Source organism: Actinia tenebrosa, unplaced genomic scaffold (assembly GCF_029948245.1).
Source record: "Actinia tenebrosa isolate PJP-AT-01 unplaced genomic scaffold, QUT_ActTen_1.0 PGA_scaffold7__59_contigs__length_16204524, whole genome shotgun sequence".
NCBI classification, from domain to species: Eukaryota; Metazoa; Cnidaria; class Anthozoa; order Actiniaria; family Actiniidae; genus Actinia; species Actinia tenebrosa.
This window is the reverse complement of record NW_028292584.1, coordinates 6,587,242-6,606,708: the sequence shown is the minus strand read 5'-3', so window position 1 is coordinate 6,606,708 and position 19,467 is coordinate 6,587,242. Positions and strand designations below refer to the sequence as shown.

Below are 19,467 nucleotides of genomic sequence, written 5' to 3'. Positions count from 1 at the left end.
TTGCCAGAAGCAGATTTAGAAGCTAGTTTACTATCAAAACTTCGTCTTCAAAATCTGCACATGATGATGTCATAATTTAATCTTCCATCGGTTGAGTTTCTTTCTAGATTTTAAATGTCATGTAATTTTAAAATCTATTGAAAAAAATAAAAGGCATTTTAAACAATTGTGAAGGGGAACGTCCGACAATATAGAGAATGTTTAGATTTGAAATTTCGTTTACTTCCGGGACCTTCCTACTGACGCCAAATACGAATTGAGTTGCGTCATCTCCCATGAACGCAATTCTTATTTTGTTGTAACGTTGAGGCTAGCGCTTAAAGCTCTAATACGTCTACTATGAATCTAACAAACTTAGGAAACCCAATTTAGACTAATTGTTTTAATCAACATGGATGTAGAAAACATGTCGCGAAGACAATATCGTGAATGAAAAACCGCGCACTTTCTTGGCATCGACAAGGTTGTTTGCGTAGGAATGATGCCATAAATTCATTTAAGACTCCTAAAATATTAGCTAATACTAATGAGGAACTGTTACGTAAAGGTTTTTCTACCATTTCAAAGCAAGCCTAAAGTATTATATTCAATTCTAGGTCTTTTGAGCCAAGTCAACCCATGGTTTTTTCTGTCATGGCAATTTCTGATATTTCTGTCAATCCATGGTTATTTCTGACAGTTTATTAGGTTTAAGAAGACTTGTCAAGTTCAAGGACAGTTGTTAAAGTGGTTTACTTTTTATGTTTAATGAATCGTAATAAGTGACCGTTAACGTTAATAATGTTCAACAAGGTTTTTTTTAAAAAACCTGTTTAGCATTTCGATGAATACGAGAAAAATCCTATTTGAAACTGCTTTAAAAAATATAAAATGGTTTTATGTGCTCTGACTTTTATTTAGTGGGGAAAAGTGTGTATGTCGAGTGTCATTTTTATCCAATCAGGAATGATTCTTTCGATCATTTTATGTGGAAGAAGAAAATGGATTTTAAATTATCTACTGTGCATCAATAATTTATTGAGAACTGAAGATTTAACATCGTGTGTTTAAAATATGGCTTTTACTTGGAAAAAGAATTGTTAGTGAGCATTTGTATTTGGTGAACTTGTTTCCCATCAGGAGCGGTTTTTGTATATAAAACGTGTGCTAAAAGCAAAGAACAACGAAGGATAACAATTTGTTTTTCTATGGGTCCATCACGTCTGCAGAGAATTTTATATAGAACGAGCGAGTGCAAAACACAATGAAGGAAAAAAAATCAAGTCTTAAAAACCTTTTAGCGTGCGTTTTTACTAAGACATTATAAGTGCCAGTGGTACAAAAGAGTCAGTTTTTAAAAGAAAACTTTAACTACTGTAAGAGTGCTTCTTCAAAATATTTAAAAAATAAACAATTTGGAAAGAATTCAAATTTTCGTTCGTCGTCGACTTCTTTGTAGAATAATTTGATGACCCCTTGCAGGATACTCTCAGTTGAAGATGTAACATTGAGAGATTATAAAATGGAACGATAAGGTTTTTTTTTTCTTTTTCTTTTTCTTTTTCTTTTTCTTTCAAGAGGGTGGAAATTAGAAAGTGTTGTATTAGAAAGTTTTAGATGGACAACGTTTTCATCGTTTTCCTTTATTTCACTTTACCTTTTGCAAACCTTCACACCAAATGATATCTACTACTTGGATATTTTTTCGATTCCTTTTTACTCATTTTAACTAATTGTACACTGGTCACTGATCATGACGTTTCACACTTTTGCCCGTGAACGAAAGCTCCAAATCTTTACCTTTAGCATGATGTTCTTGCTAGCCCCGCAAACGTCAAACTGCAATTCGACGTCAGGCGTTTTCCTTACTTTCGACATTTATCAAGGTTTCATAACGAAGTTGTCGATGGAAGAGTCGCCATATTAAATTTCATCGATGCCAAGTGTTTCTTCGCGTTTGCGGGCGTTTTTCGGGGCCTGATTCCTAGCGGTTAGCGGTAAACACGATGCTAAAGGTCTCTTCAACCTGAACTGAACAGGGCGAATCGTTGAAACCATTCCACGCGCGCGCGCGAACATTTTGTTTCTAGTTAACCTATAGATAAAGATGTCTTTATAAGATAAAATGAAAATATTTTCTTTCATTGTATCGCTTTAAATCCTCAGTTCCTTATAAATTAATCGAAAGTTTCTTCAATTACTTTTCAAAGATTAGAATGTTGCTTTTCTGCAACTAATGATAAGCGGATCTCATCGCACGCAAAACCTTCCCACATCACGATACTCGCAATACCAGCCGATTAACTTTTAAGAATATATCGAAGAATATTTTCAACACTTCATACCTTTAGTGATTTATCCCGACAAAAATACCAAGGTATCTAAAGCTGCTTGAAAAAGATTTCATATACAAATGTTATTTTTACAATTTCTGTGTAATTGTCGAGTCGTAAACTGACGTAATGTTTTTTCGTTCTGTGCCGGGGCAATGTGCTTAACTGCGCTCCGTAAGATTTACGGATGATCTTAAAGCACCGTTGAGAACTAATGGCCATATAATTTTTGCGTTTGCAGTTTATTCTAATTAGGGAGTTCTAAATATCGTGTTTGGAGGACACTTCCCCGCTGGTTTAATGCTAAAGAAATTAATAGAAAAACCTAAACTCAGTGAGAGATACAGGATGTAGAGATCTTACCCCACTGAACGTTCATGTCTTTATGTCAATGACAATGGGAAAATCACGGAGGAAATTTGAAAACAAGTTTACTTGATCTTCGTATTTGTGCTTTTCCTACGTTCCTTTCCTTTCTTTTGGCATTTTTTCTGTTTCCTTTCTCTCAGTTCTCGTCTCGTGTCTTTTCTTTTGTCTCATCTATTCTCTATTCTTCTATTTCTCATGGGGAAAAATTATAAATCATATTCTCTTCTCTTCTCACTCTCTTGTCTTTCAATTACTCCTCTTCTATTCTATTTTCTTCCTTTCACTTTCCTATATTTTCTTTCCTTTTATAATAGTTCTAGTGCTAAGAAGTTTTCTTTTTTCCTGTACTTCACGAAGCCCTCGTAACTGACAATCAACCATTTGGTTTTCAGGGGCCCTTTTCTTGCTGTGGTGCCAAGTCCTCCTAAGTAGTCCTTACCGATAAGCATTTATCAAGTGTTTGTATAACATCAAAAAAACCATCTCCTTTATCCCTTTTCTAAAATGATTTTTTAGATATATAAAATAATTATGATGAACAGTCAATAAATTTCGAACAAACACAAAAACACAACATCGAAATGTCAATTCACCACAGCATACTTAATATATATTTTTTACCCTATTTGATATTTATATACATTAATTTTTAACCAATTTTTTAAAACTCTTCTTGGAAAAAAATTCCAATTTTATTTTGTTACGAAGATTTCCATCCATTCATAGTTTTCCTGTTTAATATTTAGTGTCTCCAGACTGTCTCAGTTTGTAATATTGTTACGAATATAGTAAGTTAGTTCATTGAGAATTGTTTTAATGAACACGACCAGTCAAGTCAATATTGGTTTTATTTACATAAACATTTTTACTTTATTTTCCCTTTTCTCAGTACCTTAATTTATACTCTATCTCTCTCTCTCTCTCTCTCTATATATATATATATAATAATAATAATAATAATAATAATAATAATAATAATAATAATAATAATATCATTGATTTTCGGTCAATTTGCTTGATTTCAACTTTTATATTATTGTTTTTGTTTTAGTTTTTTAATGTTTATATTTATTATCTCAATATTTTATAGTGGTAACGAACTTTTTATATTTTTTATTTCTATCGATATCATCACATCTCATTATCGCTATAACTGTGTCGACTTTCGTTTTTTTTTTTTTTTTGTTTTTTTTGGTTTTCTTCTTCATTTTGCTTTGCATTTGATGTTCATTAAAAAGTTATTGATTTTCTTCATTGCTATATTTAACTCGCTCAACAGTTATTTTTATTTTCCCCTCTTTATTTTAAACCTACGTATACGAGAAGCTGAGTCCTTTCTAATCAATTAAAATTATATTAACTAGGTGTTATAAGAATTAATTAGCTGTACTTCTCAGTGTCGAAACTACTTGACAGAGGACGTTATTCTCTTTCATTTCTGATGTACTTGTCAGGCAAGAGACATGATCTGGAGAATCTAGTAATAATTATTGATAACGCTTCCAGCTGAGTGTTTACATTATAAATATGGTTGCATTCTCTCAGGAAAGCAAAAACAGCTGAGAGGGCAAAAGATTTAGAGTCGAATTTTTGAATTATAGGCAATTATTATTTTTTGTCTATTGAAAAGACCCGTTTTGCTTTGGGGTAATTTTCCCCCACTTTAGACCACGTGTCCTTTTCATGAGCATAACTGCTTGTTTGGGTAAATTCTTGAGTGTAACCGTCAAGCAAAGAAATGATACTCTAGGGAATGGCGCGTGGAGAGAAATGGGAAAACATAACGCGCAAACTCAATCATTATGGGTCTATTCTAAGCTAAAATGTCTTTTACGCTATCCTATCGAAGTAAAATGTTATTACTTTGTATTTATTAACAGTGAGTGAAGGGCACAAAAGGTAAAAATTTAGAGAGTTTTAGATTTACGTTCACGGCAAACGTGAAGTGTTAGTTGACCATTTGAAAATCATTTTAAATAGCTTAAAAAGAATGGCCAAAAAGTCCAAGTAGCAGAAAAACAAAAGAATATTTGTCTTCGGTGAGAAGGTTTGTAAAAGGTAAAGTAAAATACAGAAAAACGATGAAAACGTGGTCACGTTTGCCGTTTGCGGGAAGAAAAAAAGTCAATCTAAAACTCTCTACTAACTTACAGCACGAATACGGTACGACTTGCCGTAACATTGAAATGGCTTTCTATAAGAATGGTTATCTTATGAGTAGGAAATATGAGGTACCGACTTAAAGCACGTACACGGTACGACATGCCGCAACATTGAATGGCTTTACATAAGAATGTTTATCGCATGAGTGGGAAAGGTAAGGTACTGAATTTTAGTACGCACACGATAGTTACGGCTACGGTAAGATACGCGGTACGGTTGCAATACTTAACGGCTACGAATTTGCTGTATTCGCGTTTCCCATTGATACGAAATCCTCTCTAGTGTACTATGAGTAGTGTCTTAATGTAAGAGAATAAAATATTGAAACCAGAAATCAGCGTGAAACGTTATTAGGGCTTAACATGCCTCGTATCATTGTACAAGGTCGTAAACTCTGTAGTAGCTTGGCAAAGTAACGTTGTTGGGTGTCAATCAAACTGTTTCCATGACAAGCGTACGCCTTTTTGAAATGTCATGGAAACGCTCGTCTTACGTCCACCAAAACCTACTTTGTCGTAGTGACAAATTGTCGAGTACGATTCTACGGGTGCTCTTGCAAACAAAAGCAAAAAATGCACAAACTTATTTTTGCAGGCAATTTGAAAAGATTTATCTTGATGGCGCCTATATACCCTGATAAGTGGTTTTATATGACTCTATGTCTTACACCACTGTAAAAGGGACCCTAAATAGCTTTTGTACAAGCCTAGCTACGTCACATTTCACTTGTCTTGAACAGCCGCTGTGGTAGACGTGGGAACACGACGGTCGATCTGAAAGCCGCTCTTTTTGCCTTTTCGAAGTTGAAAGACTATGGACCTTTATCACACGGCAGCCATGTTTATTCTCATGAGAATAAAAACCTTTGTTTCACCCGCATAAACTCATTCTCAAACTCTTGTATGCGAGGCTACGCGTGGTAGAATCTATTGTTCCAACCAACATGGCTGCCGCGTGAAAAAGGCCCATACCACTGGTAACCTCGTGTTGCAAAGGATTCTGGGACGGAATATGACTGTGTGGCGGTACTTTCCTCAGTCCAACTTTCACAAAAGTCATCCTTGCTTTTGAAGAACAAGAAAGAAGTCTAAAATACCTTTCTAATTTAAAATGTAGTTTCATTCGGATTTCAATAAAATAAACGCAGTATTTATTCAAAATTTTATTTTTTAGCAGAAAACTATGAGGAAGGTGAAAGATGCTTTAGGTTGGGCTCTTTCGCATAAAGTGGCAAAATCTCATTAATTAATTTTAATCAGATTAGTTGATGGCTTATTTTTAATCGACATTGTATAGGCGTTTTGATCCCTTCTCAGACCTTCTTCGGTGTAAAGACGTTAGAATTGCTCGCGCATTTTGAATCATCATTCTATCGAAAATTACCATCGAATCACTGCCTTCAACCTTTCCATTGACTAAGCCCTCTAGAACTCCTCTCTCGATCTGTCTAGTGCTGGAAATAAATAAATATTTAAGACCAAAAAACGAACACTATAATAACGGCAGGGCTGTCAACCCCCAAGATATTCAAATCTGGAGAATTGATAGGGAAGGGACATGAAAAGACGTCATTCACTTTGTAACATTTGATGTGATTGGTTTATTTCTGACCAATCAGATTATTGCTTATATTACAGTGGCCTGCTTGCAAGAACAGTTTATCAGGAATGTTTTGATTTTGTTAGCGATGTAAGATAACTCTGAGAAAGTCGAGTCTCACAAGAAATGGTGAGCTTCGGCGATTATCCGGGAGAATTGAGACTCTAATTTGGAGACCGGGAGATACGGTCCAAAATCTGGAGACTCCCGGTTTATTCGGGAGAGTTGACAGCCCTGAATGGAAGGAGTAGACTGTAGTCATGATTCAGAATTTCAAAATAACGGTTACTGTTTGATTTGATTCTTCTGATAAGCTGTTTTTAAAGGAGACATATTCTTATCTTAAAACTTAGAAGTTTTAAAGCTTAGTTTTAAGACTAAGCTTTAAGGCTAGTTTTCAATCACTTTGCACCAATACACCGTCGATTTTTGTGTGGGTTAGAAATTCAATTGCCTTATTGTACAGCAGGCAAAAACGATAAAGCAAATTAGTCAGAAAAAAACAAGAGGTCTTACATAAATAAGTTTTGAAAAAGGGAAAATAGGAAAAGAAGGAAAAGAAGACATGAATAAAATGGTTTGGAAGAGGAGGGAAAAAATTTAAAAAAAAGGAAGGTCAATAAATTTGTTTTTGAAAGCAGCCAACGGCTGTTGAAGAGGCCATGTTTTGCATACCACGTGATGGTAGGACCAGCTTACCAGCTGCTCTAACGAAAACTATGACAACAAGCCAGTCTTCAACAAAGGAATAAATAATAATGAGCCTCTCGGGAACTTTGTTCATACCTCTATAAAAAATATTAAATTAATGCTTAACATCAAGGCGAGGCATTAATAATATTCATTTTCTACGAACAAGACACCAAGTACAATAATAGAAGAGGTTTTGTCGTTCTTAACCATGTTCGACAAGCGAGGGACCGACATTATTTCACTGGTTCTATTTATTTTGATGTTATCGACGACTTTTCGATCTCTTGATTGTACGACCACTTCTTCGGCCGCTGAGGAATCCCTACGCTCTCAAGTTAAGGACACGGAGTGAGTAAAATAATATTTCAAGGATTGAAATCATGGAATATTTGGTTTCTTTGAACGAATTTTAATATACGTCGATAAACTGGTAAAGATTCGGGGGCAAAACTAAACACTAGGTAAAAATTAATGCAAGTAGCAGGTGGAATCAAAACTAATCGAGCTGATTCACACAAAAAAGGACTGTCTTTCTACTACAGTAGTACTGTTCTATATTTACAAGTCAAATTTATTCTATCGTCTGTTGAACTAATCCGGCTAAGCTATTCTGAACCATTAACCGGCTATATAAGTCAAACGACTTCTTTATCCGATTAAGAAATTTTTATTTACAGTAATATATTTTTAAACCTTTTGCATAATCTTTTCTTATTATCCTTCTTTCTCCATTTTTCCAATTTATAAACACTTTTAAAAATAATTGATTTTTCTATATTTTTGTATCTATTTTGAAGTTCGAATTTCTTGTGGAAAAATAAAAACATTTGAAACCTTTACTCCGTATTATAAGTCGCCTATATTTACACCTTGATCTCGTCTTTATATTTGAGTCTTTTTAAAGGTAACAGAGGTTAGGACTAATGGAAACAATTTTATTAGAATTCAAAGGAATACTAATGCTGATTCATCACATCACAAGCCACTGAGAAGCAACAAAAATATATAAATAAATAAATAAAAAATTAAAAAAATTAAAATCCGACAGTTTTATTTTAAAATCTTTAACACGAAAATAATTCATAATATTCGAGCTGGTGAATGGTGATGGTGAGTTGTACGTGATATTTGATTAACATACTTTTATTGTTTAAAATCTAGATAATCCAACTGAGCATTTGCTAACTTTGAAAGTATCACACTAATCCACGTGATCTATTTTTAACACACCAAGCCGAGAGCGAGACACGTTTCAAGTAATACTAAAATAATTCTTATTTCCACACCTTATTTTTCGATCGATTTTTCCCGCCAATCTCAAATCATTCTCGACGCCCTTACTTGATTGATAGGAAGATTCAGGGGTATATGTAAAATATATTCCTAAAATTACTTAAATAAAGGCTTTGCACTACGTTTTTAACTGAGATGAATAATTGTATAAACGAAAGTTAGGAACTGAAAATTCAACTGGATTTTAAAAGTTGAAGGCGATTTGCATTGGACACGAAAAAATATCATTTTCGAAATAAACGAAAGCATGAGAGAGAAGGAATGAGAAGGGGAATAAAAGAACGAAAGAGAGAACGAATTCATCGATAGAGAATAGGAAGAGAGAGAGAGCATTAGATAAACAGCTATGCAAGGGGGGCTGGGAAGAGTCGAAGGAAACAGAATTTTTTTTCCAAACATCATTTTGGGGCACATAAAACCTAAGATATTCTAAGTGCACATCAAAATAGTTTTTATTGGCAAAAAAATAAACTTTGATAAGCAATAATTATAATATACTACAATATCTAAGTATAAAGATTGATGGCGCTATCATTTTTAGGCATTTAGCTGAACATTTACAAGAGCATTTTGGTATGGATGAAGCAGCTGCAAAGAAGTATTTAAAGGTACATAGATACCCGTTATCATTAGAGTACAAACACTAAAAGTATACAACACTTTGCACCACTTAGAAGTAATTAAACAATAGAAAACAATAGGATTAGCATAATTTAGCAGTATTTAGTGGTATTTATGTTACACACTTATAGTGTTAGTACTCTAACATATGGGGTTTTTTAACTTATTTTTATGCAGGGGAGGAAAATCAGAAAATCGTCTCAACTTTTGCAAGAATATTTGCTATTTTATGCTTTTTTTTTGGACGATAAAATTTTCTTCAACAAGCTCGTCCCTAAACCTACTGTTATCAGCAAAATTGTCATTCAATTATGCAAACTTGCGGATAATTATCTTTCAGGACAACGATGAAAATGCTCAGTACTTCCTAACACATGATAATAATAACGACAGTAAGCTGGACGGCCTAGAGATATTACAAGCACTTTCCCATCACGGCATAGGCGAAGAGAATGGTGAGCAATACCCGGTTCAAGTTGATAATATAATATTCTTTAAGTCCGTTTTCGAACACCTTAGAACCCCCGGGCCCGCTATAATAAGCCGAGGGCTTAGACTCATTTGTAAGTTTTTTTTTATTGGGTTTATAACTGGCGAGAGGGGTGCTTACAAATAAAAGGAAAATAGTTTGGTATAAAGAAGAATCATGGTGCATTGTGGTCTAGTTCGGGTACAGATAACTTCATACCTTATATGGTGTTAGTCGAAGTATGAAAGTAATTCTGGTAGCGGCAGCAAACACTTTTACTGAGACAGCAATCGGCATGGTGCATTATGGTCTAGCTTGGGTAAAAGCATCACCTTTCGTTCACCAGTTGCCTGATATAGTGTTATTTGTACCCAAGCTAGACAACAGTGCACCCTGTTTATCGAAATTAATTTCTGTCTCTTATGTTCTTGATCAGCAAACAAAACACAAGAAGAATCCGACAAAGCACTAGTGGATTTTGTGGACATGATTCTGACGGATCAAGATGTTAATAAGGATGGTTATATCACGTACCCTGAGTTTGTGTCCTATATGAACAAGTATACCAATGCACATGGTGGCCAACAGGATGATCAACAAAACAAGACATAACGATATATAGAATATATATATACACCGACCAGCCCTTTTAAAATGACCACGTCTTAATGAGAATGAAACGATAGCATAACACTTTGTCTGATATTTATACAGAATAACCATATTGATACTGTAAGACCGACCAGCAATTCTAAAATGACCACCTCTTACTGAGAATGAAACGATAGCATAACACTTTGTCTGATATTTATACAGAGTGGCCATATTGACACTGTAACACCGACCTGCCCCCTCTAAAATGACAAATCTTACGGACAACAAAGTGACAACCAAAACAAAAACATGACAATGACATTCATACAGAGTAACAACAAGAGCACACCCTTTGCAAAAAAAAGATAATATTCTTAACAAGACATAAACTGATATCTATAGACAGCAACCTACTGATCCTGAGCCAGTCTCTCTTACTGGCCAAGTTTTGCACACAACAAGATGATAGCACAAACAAGTCATAACACCATTACTTACAGAGAAACGTTTTTATACTTAGATGATATAATTAGCTCTCACAAAGAAAGTGTGTCTGGATAGTAAAACATGTCATCGCAATTTATAAGATGTTGTTTTATTGAAAATGGACAAAAGACTTGACTGAAAGGTGGATTACGTGACAGGATCAGCAATTCGTCTGTAAACACCAACTAGTTTAATACCGGTATTTCGGGTTACTTTTTTGCCTTCTTCTGTGCTATCATAGAGCTTGGAAACCACGATATCTTTCTCCTTCAAAAATAAATTACAATCATTACTTGTCTAAGTTAACACTAAAGTTTGATTGATTGTTTATGTGCTTGTATTTTCTTCAACAAAAACCTTCAAATTCAATGTTACCCTGAAACAACTTCTGTGCTGATTCAAGTCAGGACATGTCTAACTCACAGATCGAACCCTGCAACAACTTGGGGTCTGATTAAAGTCAGGGCATGGCTAACTCACAGATCGAACCCTGCAACAACTTGGGGTATGATTAAAGTCAGGGAATGGCTAACTCACAGATCGAACCCTGCAACAACTTGGGGTATGATTAAAGTCAGGGAATGGCTAACTCACATATCGAACCCTGAAACAACTTCTGGGCTAATTAAGATCTGTGCATGGCTAACTCACAGGTTGAACCCTGAAACAAGCTGTGGGTTGATCAAAGTCAGGACAAGGCTAGCTATCCAAACTCCTAGGCAGATGGAATTGAAATAGACCCTTTTAGCTTGGGAATAATGTTTTTCCATCTAAGACCTTGTGTCATTCGATCCCTAGAGTATCATTTGTTTATTTTTGCCTTAGCTAAAAGCTTTTGGTCTACAGTATTTAGTGCATCATGTTTTGTGGGAGTTAAAAAACCAATACCCTGAAAAACCCTTGGGTGAAAATCAAGGGAGAAAATCAAGGGAGATAACTAACAAACTCTTCACATATTGTGAAGTCATGTCAATAGAACGTCCCTGGTAAACTTACTAATTCTTCATCACTGACTTCCTCAAACAGTGGATGTTCAAGAAAGTGTTTTTTCATCCAGTCGTATAATTCTGGTACATCAGTAATTGTGTAAGCCAAACCCTACAACACAAAGGAAAACACTGTTCAGCAGACTTCTTTATTTAAAGTGGCTCGATATAATTTTCGTATGTGCTCACTAGGTTGTGCATGAGCATGCGCAGAACCAGAACTTGAAGAATTTTTATTTTGATGACATCAAGAAAAAATCTTTTGCACACCTAAACTTTTTCTAAAATAACTCAAAAACTAGACAGTAAAATGTCTTCAAAGTTCTATATTCCTTTTATCATATAAAGGTTAAACAGTTGTCAAAATATTTAGAAATTTAGCACTGTGGAATTTTTTTCTATTGGGCTAATTCAAGATTTCGCATTATTTGAAATTCTGTAGTACCTAATGCTGTAGCATTGTATCAAATGTAAGGTGAGGCAGGGGTGGATCCAGGGTTTGGACATGAGTAGTTTACTCTGACAGACCAAGCAATTTATACCCAACCCACCATACCCCTATTAGTTATAAACTACCTAAAAGGATACATCTAGCATAGCATGCTGTCTGCAGTCAAGATCCTTGCACAGATTTATCTCAGTTGAAGAATCTAGCACATCAAAGGACATCATGTGAAAAAATGACATCAAAAGTATTAGTATGTAAAAGTACAATGCAAAATATATGCTATTAAAGGAAAAGTGGCATGGCAGCAAATTGAATACTTTATGAAAAATAGAGAACATACAGTCACAATATCATACATGTACTAGCAAATTATACAAAATGAATACATTACCTTATTTAGATTGAGGTGTTCCACTAGATGAGTTCATTGCTGAGTTCAGTTGAGAATATGTAAAGGCCATTCAAGCTTAATTAAAACCCAGTGAATAATATTATAGATTTCAGAAAAGAATAAGTTTTTTAAAATATTCCACCTTGTTCCTGTACTGTTCCCCATCAGTTTAAGGATTAAAAATCAGATAATTATTAATCCAGATGGAACATAACTCACAAGTACTCTAAGAACACTGGTGGTCAAAAAAATATTATATAAAATATTACTGTAAGATATCTCCATTCTCATTCGTCTAGGATTTAAAGTAGCAAATAAATCTATTATTTCCTCAAGATCTAAGTCCACGTCTCTGTGGGAATGCATCAGTGCCAGTTTATTCATTCTGTCTTGGGCCATAGTATTTCTTAAGTAGTTCTTAAGATTACGGAGGGTTGAAATGGACCTGAAAGTTTCCTGATAGACTAGCATTTGTTGGGTCATCATCGCGTTGACCCCGGAGAGCTATGTTGTTTCGCCCACAGAAAATTATCGTTTCAAACAAAGACTTAAGGACCGTCCTATTTCTATCGATTTGCTGTTGAACAATATTATTCAACTGCTGATCTACTGGGACCGCTTGCTGCCTCATTGTTTTCAAAAAATTATCCATGGCAATTACAGCAAAATTGTGCATCTCACATTTACCGCTGGCGTGTTTTGTAAGTCTCGAAGCCGCTGTAGTCCAACATGTGAGTGGGTACTTCAACAACTTGTCTAATTTATGAGCATTTCTACCAGATTCTACTCCAAACAAAACACAGGGAAAACAAAATGCTCCATCGAGATATTTAGAGTATGCAAGGCAGGGATATCTTCTAAGCCATTCAAAGACAAACTTACGAGGCTTTCTATTTTCTATTGACACTGGGAAATCAAAAATCTCACCTGGTTTCCACACATTCTCAATGAACCCCAGCTTATCTTGTGGTGATGAAGAGCCAATTTCTTTAAAGTACAAGCCAATGTCGAAAGGAGAACAGTCCTCTCTCCTGCAAATCGGGTAGCCACGCATTGTAGAATATTAAATCCTTCGTTCAAACTACACTGAGCAAGTCTATGACTCTAATCATAAGAACGAAAGAGACCCAACGGGGGTAGGCCTAGCTTTTTATAGTTTTGCTGGTAGTTTATGAGGTAGTTTGCAAAGTAGATAGCCAATCAGAAAAGGGCTTGAGTGGTTTCCAAAACAATCAATGTGTTTCCAGCCAATCAGAGAAGTCTTTGAGTAGTTTACGATCATCACACCGGCCTAGCTCTACAACTACGCACGCTCACTCCCTGAGGTTCTATTTGACAAAGGCTGTTTTCCGATCGTTTTCCGATAGCATTCCGATGCGTACCGACGGAGATATCCGAAACCCGAAATTTTTTGCGGGAATCGGTAAGAAATCGGCAGAAATGACGAGTTACTCATTTTTGTTTGACTTTTCTTTTTAAAGAAAAATAATTAACTGAATAATTAAAATAATTAACTGAAAAACAAACAAGTGAGTTGTTTCTAGTAGTTCCTAGAATAATGTAATACACATATTTTGTCATTATTTAGAAAGAAGTGTGTAGCTTTGAAAAAAATTGAGTAGTTTACGGAAATCACGTAAACTACCCTGGATCCACCCCTGTGAGGTACGTAATGTACGTAATGTACAGTACTTTCATTAGAAAAACTCTTTCATTATAGCTGACGTAGCATTACCACCTTATATGTGATCAGCTCGATAAAAATTGAATCCTAAACTCATGAACTTGATATGGTTGGCCTGTTGGTATTAATGTGAGAGCCTGCATTAGCCATAGATTACTACATGTATGTCCTATTGATTGCAACTACCGAAAACTCTAGGGAGCCACCTTAAAGTGTTAACTAATCACACACACACAGAGTTGTACAATCTGCTGTTGTGGCAAAATGGGGTTTACGTGGAAGTCGATCAAAATGCTGTTCAAACCATGACATTGTTGGAAAACACAAAGTTTTCCAGGGGTTTCTTTTGAGGGTATATACAGCTGACGACTTACAAAATGTTCCTATTGGTCTGGAATTATGCAAATTCCAAGTTTAGGTACAAGATAACAGTTCACCTACCCCAATAGATAGTACATGATATATTATGCATACTCAGTCAAAAGGTACAAGATAACAGTTCACCTACCCCAATAGATAGTACATAATATATTATGCATACTCAGTCAAAAGGTACAAGATAACAGTTCACCTACCCCAATAGATAGTACATAATATATTATGCATACTCAGTCAAAAGGTACAAGATAACAGTTCACCTACCCCAATAGATAGTACATAATATATTATGCATACTCAGCCGAAAGGTACAAGATAACAGTTCACCTACCCCAATAGATAGTACATAATATATTATGCATACTCAGTCAAAAGGTACAAGATAACAGTTCACCTACCCCAATAGATAGTACATAATATATTATGCATACTCAGTCAAAAGGTACAAGATAACAGTTCACCTACCCCAATAGATAGTACATAATATATTATACATACTCAGTCAAAAGGTACAAGATAACAGTTCACCTACCCCAATAGATAGTACATAATATATTATGCATACTCAGTCAAAAGGTACAAGATAACAGTTCACCTACCCCAATAGATAGTACATAATATATTATGCATACTCAGTCAAAAGGTACAAGATGACAGTTCACCTACCCCAATAGATAGTACATAATATATTATACATACTCAGTCAAAAGGTACAAGATAACAGTTCAACTACCCCAATTGATAGTACATAATATATTATGCATACTCAGCCAAAAGGTACAAGATAACAGTTCACCTACCCCAATTGATAGTACATAATATATTATGCATACTCAGCCAAAAGGTACAAGATAACAGTTCACCTACCCCAATTGATAGTACATAATATATTATGCATACTCAGCCAAAAGGTACAAGATAACAGTTCACCTACCCCAATAGATAGTACATAACATATTATGCATACTCAGCCAAAAGGTACAAGATAACAGTTCACCTACCCCAATAGATAGTACATATGCATACTCAGCTAAAAGACCTTGACTGTTGAATGAAAAAAAGATCAAATTCAGATACATGTATTGTGTTAAATGTAGCCATAGGGCACATACATGTAATAAGTCATGTATTATACAATACACATATATAATTACTTGTCAAACTGATTAATAATGCATGAGGAAAACACAACAAAAAACATGACCGTGAAGAGTGTTGTAAATCTGATACAAAATTGTCATCATTTGCATAAACTTTAAGTTGGATTTTTTTGGCCAGATTCACTTTAATTTTGAAAATTTTAGTGAAACACAAAGGAACTAACCTAGACATTTGACAATCAATCTACAGTATTCATGTCCGTGTTGTATCCGATATACAATCTTGAGGCTACAACACGGCTACTCATACTGTATATATTACATAACTTCTAACCTTATAATTCTCCATTTATGTTTCTTTTGTTTAAAATGAGGATCAGGGAATAAGAAAAACATCTTTCTTAACTGAAAAAAGGGGGGGGGAAAAAAGGAAAAAATCAAAAGAAAAAAAAATAGGAAAACTAGAAAAAGCTGGTATTGGCAAGTTTTATAAGAGGAAAAGTGAGTTTATTAAAATCAATTGAAAGCAGAATCTCCACATGTACATGTACTAAGGACTGTATTTTGCACATCAAAGTTTGTATTTTCAAGTTCAATCCAAGTTACAGTCCATAGCCACTATGAGGCAGTTGCCTTGGTAAATTGTTACGAATGCCCCTCCATACTCTATTAAATCTCATTTCCAAGGGTCTAAATTTCAAAATTTTCTCCCTAGTTGCTCCCACCAAAAATGTTGGTCTGGCTACGGCCTAGCCTCCTATTCAGATGCTCTTAGTGTCTGTCACGCAACATTTCCCTCACTGCAACTGTGTAGGAGGCTTGCTACGACCCTGAGTTAGTATCACTGACTTCATTATATTTCAATTTTTATATTCCATGTACCTGTCCTTTTTTGAAGAAGTTTGGCAAATATTTCATTGCATTTGTCCTAATAACACTGATATTCTGGTACTGTCCTGGGTGACTTTGTCTGAGAGCTAAGATTCTGTCATTGACATAATCACTGACCTGATCAGGAGAAAATGCATGGTTGGTTATCTAATTATAGTAACAAAGAAAAAGTTAATAAACGCCCGAGATTATAAGCCCTCCCACATCCCCCCCCCCCCCCCCCCCCTCCGAGATGACCCCCTCCCCCAAAAACAATAAGCCCATTTACATGTACAGTACAGGTCTGCTTACGAAAATTTCCTATCCCATTGTAAGTCCCTCCATAAATGAAGCTCATGCAGCCCCGTGGAACACTGACTTAATCTGCTCAGATTAAAATGTCTCTGAGCACATTTGTCTTTAAAAGCTTTTACAGGTATTTAATATGGTTCTGATACAGCTATTGTTGCATGGATACTATTGTTTGATTGAAATGAACACAAAATTATAAGCCCAAACTATGTAACTAATTTTAAATTCATCACCAATAACTGTATCTAGAGCAATATTTTATAGTCTTGAATACCTTAACTCTAATTTCCATTCCAAGCATTAGTGTTTTAGGAAATAATGGAGATAGCTGAACTACAACAAAGTAAAAAAATATTGTTATTTTATGCACAACTTTAATTTTCATGAAAACTTTTAAGAAAATAGTTTGTAAAAGAGTCTGTAGTTAAGGAACATAGAGCTGCCGTATTTAGGGAAATGGAATAAGATCTTTTTTTTTCAATTTGCAAAAGCTGATATAAATTTACTCATATATATTGCCCATTGATCTTCTTGACCATTTATGAAATATTGAACACTACAAAACCCTGTGGACTTATCTGAGTGTATTGAAAGGTCACAGATTAAATTGGAATTGGAATACACTACATGTATATGTTAGAATTGAGAAAGGAAGTACATGTAAAGAGGCTTCCTTTGCTAATGGAACACGAAACTACCGGGCCTAGTTATCGTTTCTTTGTTCTCAGACTCCTATAGAGGGAGACAGACAGACAGACAAAGCAAGCCTCCTATATAGAGGATAGTGTGACAATTAAGTGTCAAACTCCTCCCCTTGATTGCCGATAATCATGTCATAATATTTATTTAATCAATATTATTTTAATATTAATCAATATTAATTTAATCATTGCTTTATAAATCAAGATCTTTTCTACAATGTTTAAACTGTGGTCTTACCTAATAATCCACCATAACCACAGCCTATATCAGCAAACTCTACCCTTGGTTTATCATTGTTGTTTGTTATTAATTTCTGTCCGTTTTCTGCTTCAGTTGATGATTTGTCGTAGAATGCTGGATAATGTGATGTCCAATCCATATCATCAGGGCAAACTGGACTATCAATCAATTCAATTTAAATAAATAATTAATTAATTAATGCATATAAATAGACATGAATAGGCAGGAGAAATACAGGTATGGCTATGAATGCAATAGATGACCAGTCCATATCATCAGCGCATATACTGGACTATCAATCAATATATATGACATTAACAAACAATAATAGACATAATAAATGACAGGTATGTGATCAAAACGTTGCGTTTATCAGGTAAGTATCATTCTCCACTGACTCGGTCAGTGTGACTGGTGCCTGGAGGTAGACCGGGTTGAGCGGCCATGGTTACCTCCGCTGTGAGCAGTAGCACGACCTGACACAGTTTTCAGGCACCTCCCTCCAATCCATCAGTGCCGATGAGTTTAACATCTGGATAATCTCAAGCTTTCAATATAATTCTTTTTGATTGACAGCACATGGTGGTCAGTGTTTGACCACCATTTGGAGCAGTAGTGAGATTCAAAGACTTTTTTACTATCAGCTGACTGTCCATGTATTATTAGGACAAACTGGACATTCACCATATGGCATTATTACCGTTTGCATTACTAAGCGGCCACCCCAGACACAAATCGCGTCGTGTAGTTTGCAATAGACTGCCGTCAATCAAACACCTCATTCTAATTGGATGTACTCAAACTCTTTGCAATCGCTTTCGGAACTTTTCTTCGTGATATCTGACTGAGAAAGTTTGATAGAAAAGCCAACTCACTGATCCAAACGTGTATAAATGGCGTCAACATGAATGATTGATGGTAGTCTATTGCAAACTACACGACTCAATTTGTGTCTGGGGTGGCCGCATAGTAATGCAAACGACTGTAATAAGTATGAATAGTCATTATACAAGACAAGTATGCATCAAAACTATTAAAGTAAGTATACAATCAAAACTAAACAGACTAGGAATCGCAAAAGAAAATAAAACTTATGGTATCATTGTCTCCTTTGCGGCCGATCTTAGTGTCGGTCTAAAATCCTAAAAGGGATATTAACCTCCCCACTAACTAGTGGGGAGGGATTTTAGACCGACACTACGAACGGCTGCAAAGGAAACTAATGGTAACACACTGGTTGTATAACACGTGAAGTGTGGCCCTGTCTCTCAGTAAATTAGCTTTCCCCTAGCATATTTAACACCAAAAGGACTAGAAATCTAAGCATATGATTTATGTGCTGTTTAGAACATATGCATTACTTACTAGTCAAAGGTATGGTCTGCCATCGGGTTAGAATGCGCTCTTTGTCGATAGTACTTCTTTTGCGGTAAAGCCGCCATCTTGAATATCTCCCTTAAAGCTTTGCGGCCCGTGACGATCAACACAGGTACCCCACCCAAGTAGTTAGTTAAAAAATATATCCCTGGTTCTGAATCCTCTATTGCTATGTCCCATTAAGCTAAAATATCTTTTACAAGAATGACATTACACGTTCTCGTAGTTTGAGTTGCGTTGTGAAGAAAAAACGAGATTATTACCCCTCCCCACCCCTCCCCCCCATTCAAGATATTCACCATAACACAACGACTTCGCAGTAAGGGTTAACCATTAAATTTTATGGCAACTATTCGCGATCGTTAACCGGAAGTCTCAAT

At 35.3% G+C, this 19,467-nt stretch overlaps 2 protein-coding genes across 2 annotated transcripts; one reads left to right on the top strand and one right to left on the bottom strand.

The window, feature by feature from the left end:
• The first annotated feature begins 7,184 nt into the window (after nt 1–7,184).
• LOC116306440 (multiple coagulation factor deficiency protein 2 homolog) lies at nt 7,185–10,900 on the top strand. The gene is made up of 4 exons (XM_031716507.2): nt 7,185–7,484; nt 8,971–9,037; nt 9,391–9,505; nt 9,956–10,900. Exons 1-4 carry the CDS (start codon nt 7,345–7,347, stop codon nt 10,129–10,131), a joined length of 498 nt encoding a protein of 165 aa, XP_031572367.1. The 5' UTR covers nt 7,185–7,344; the 3' UTR covers nt 10,132–10,900.
• Nucleotides 10,693–19,208, bottom strand: LOC116306439 (tRNA (guanine-N(7)-)-methyltransferase-like). The gene is made up of 8 exons (XM_031716506.2): nt 19,076–19,208; nt 17,708–17,868; nt 17,043–17,101; nt 16,469–16,594; nt 15,921–15,991; nt 15,488–15,530; nt 11,596–11,697; nt 10,693–10,866 (listed from the first exon to the last, which is right to left on the bottom strand). The coding sequence occupies exons 1-8, from the start codon at nt 19,150–19,152 to the stop codon at nt 10,747–10,749; spliced, it is 759 nt and encodes a 252-aa protein (XP_031572366.1). The 5' UTR covers nt 19,153–19,208; the 3' UTR covers nt 10,693–10,746.
• Nucleotides 19,209–19,467: the final 259 nt, after the last annotated feature.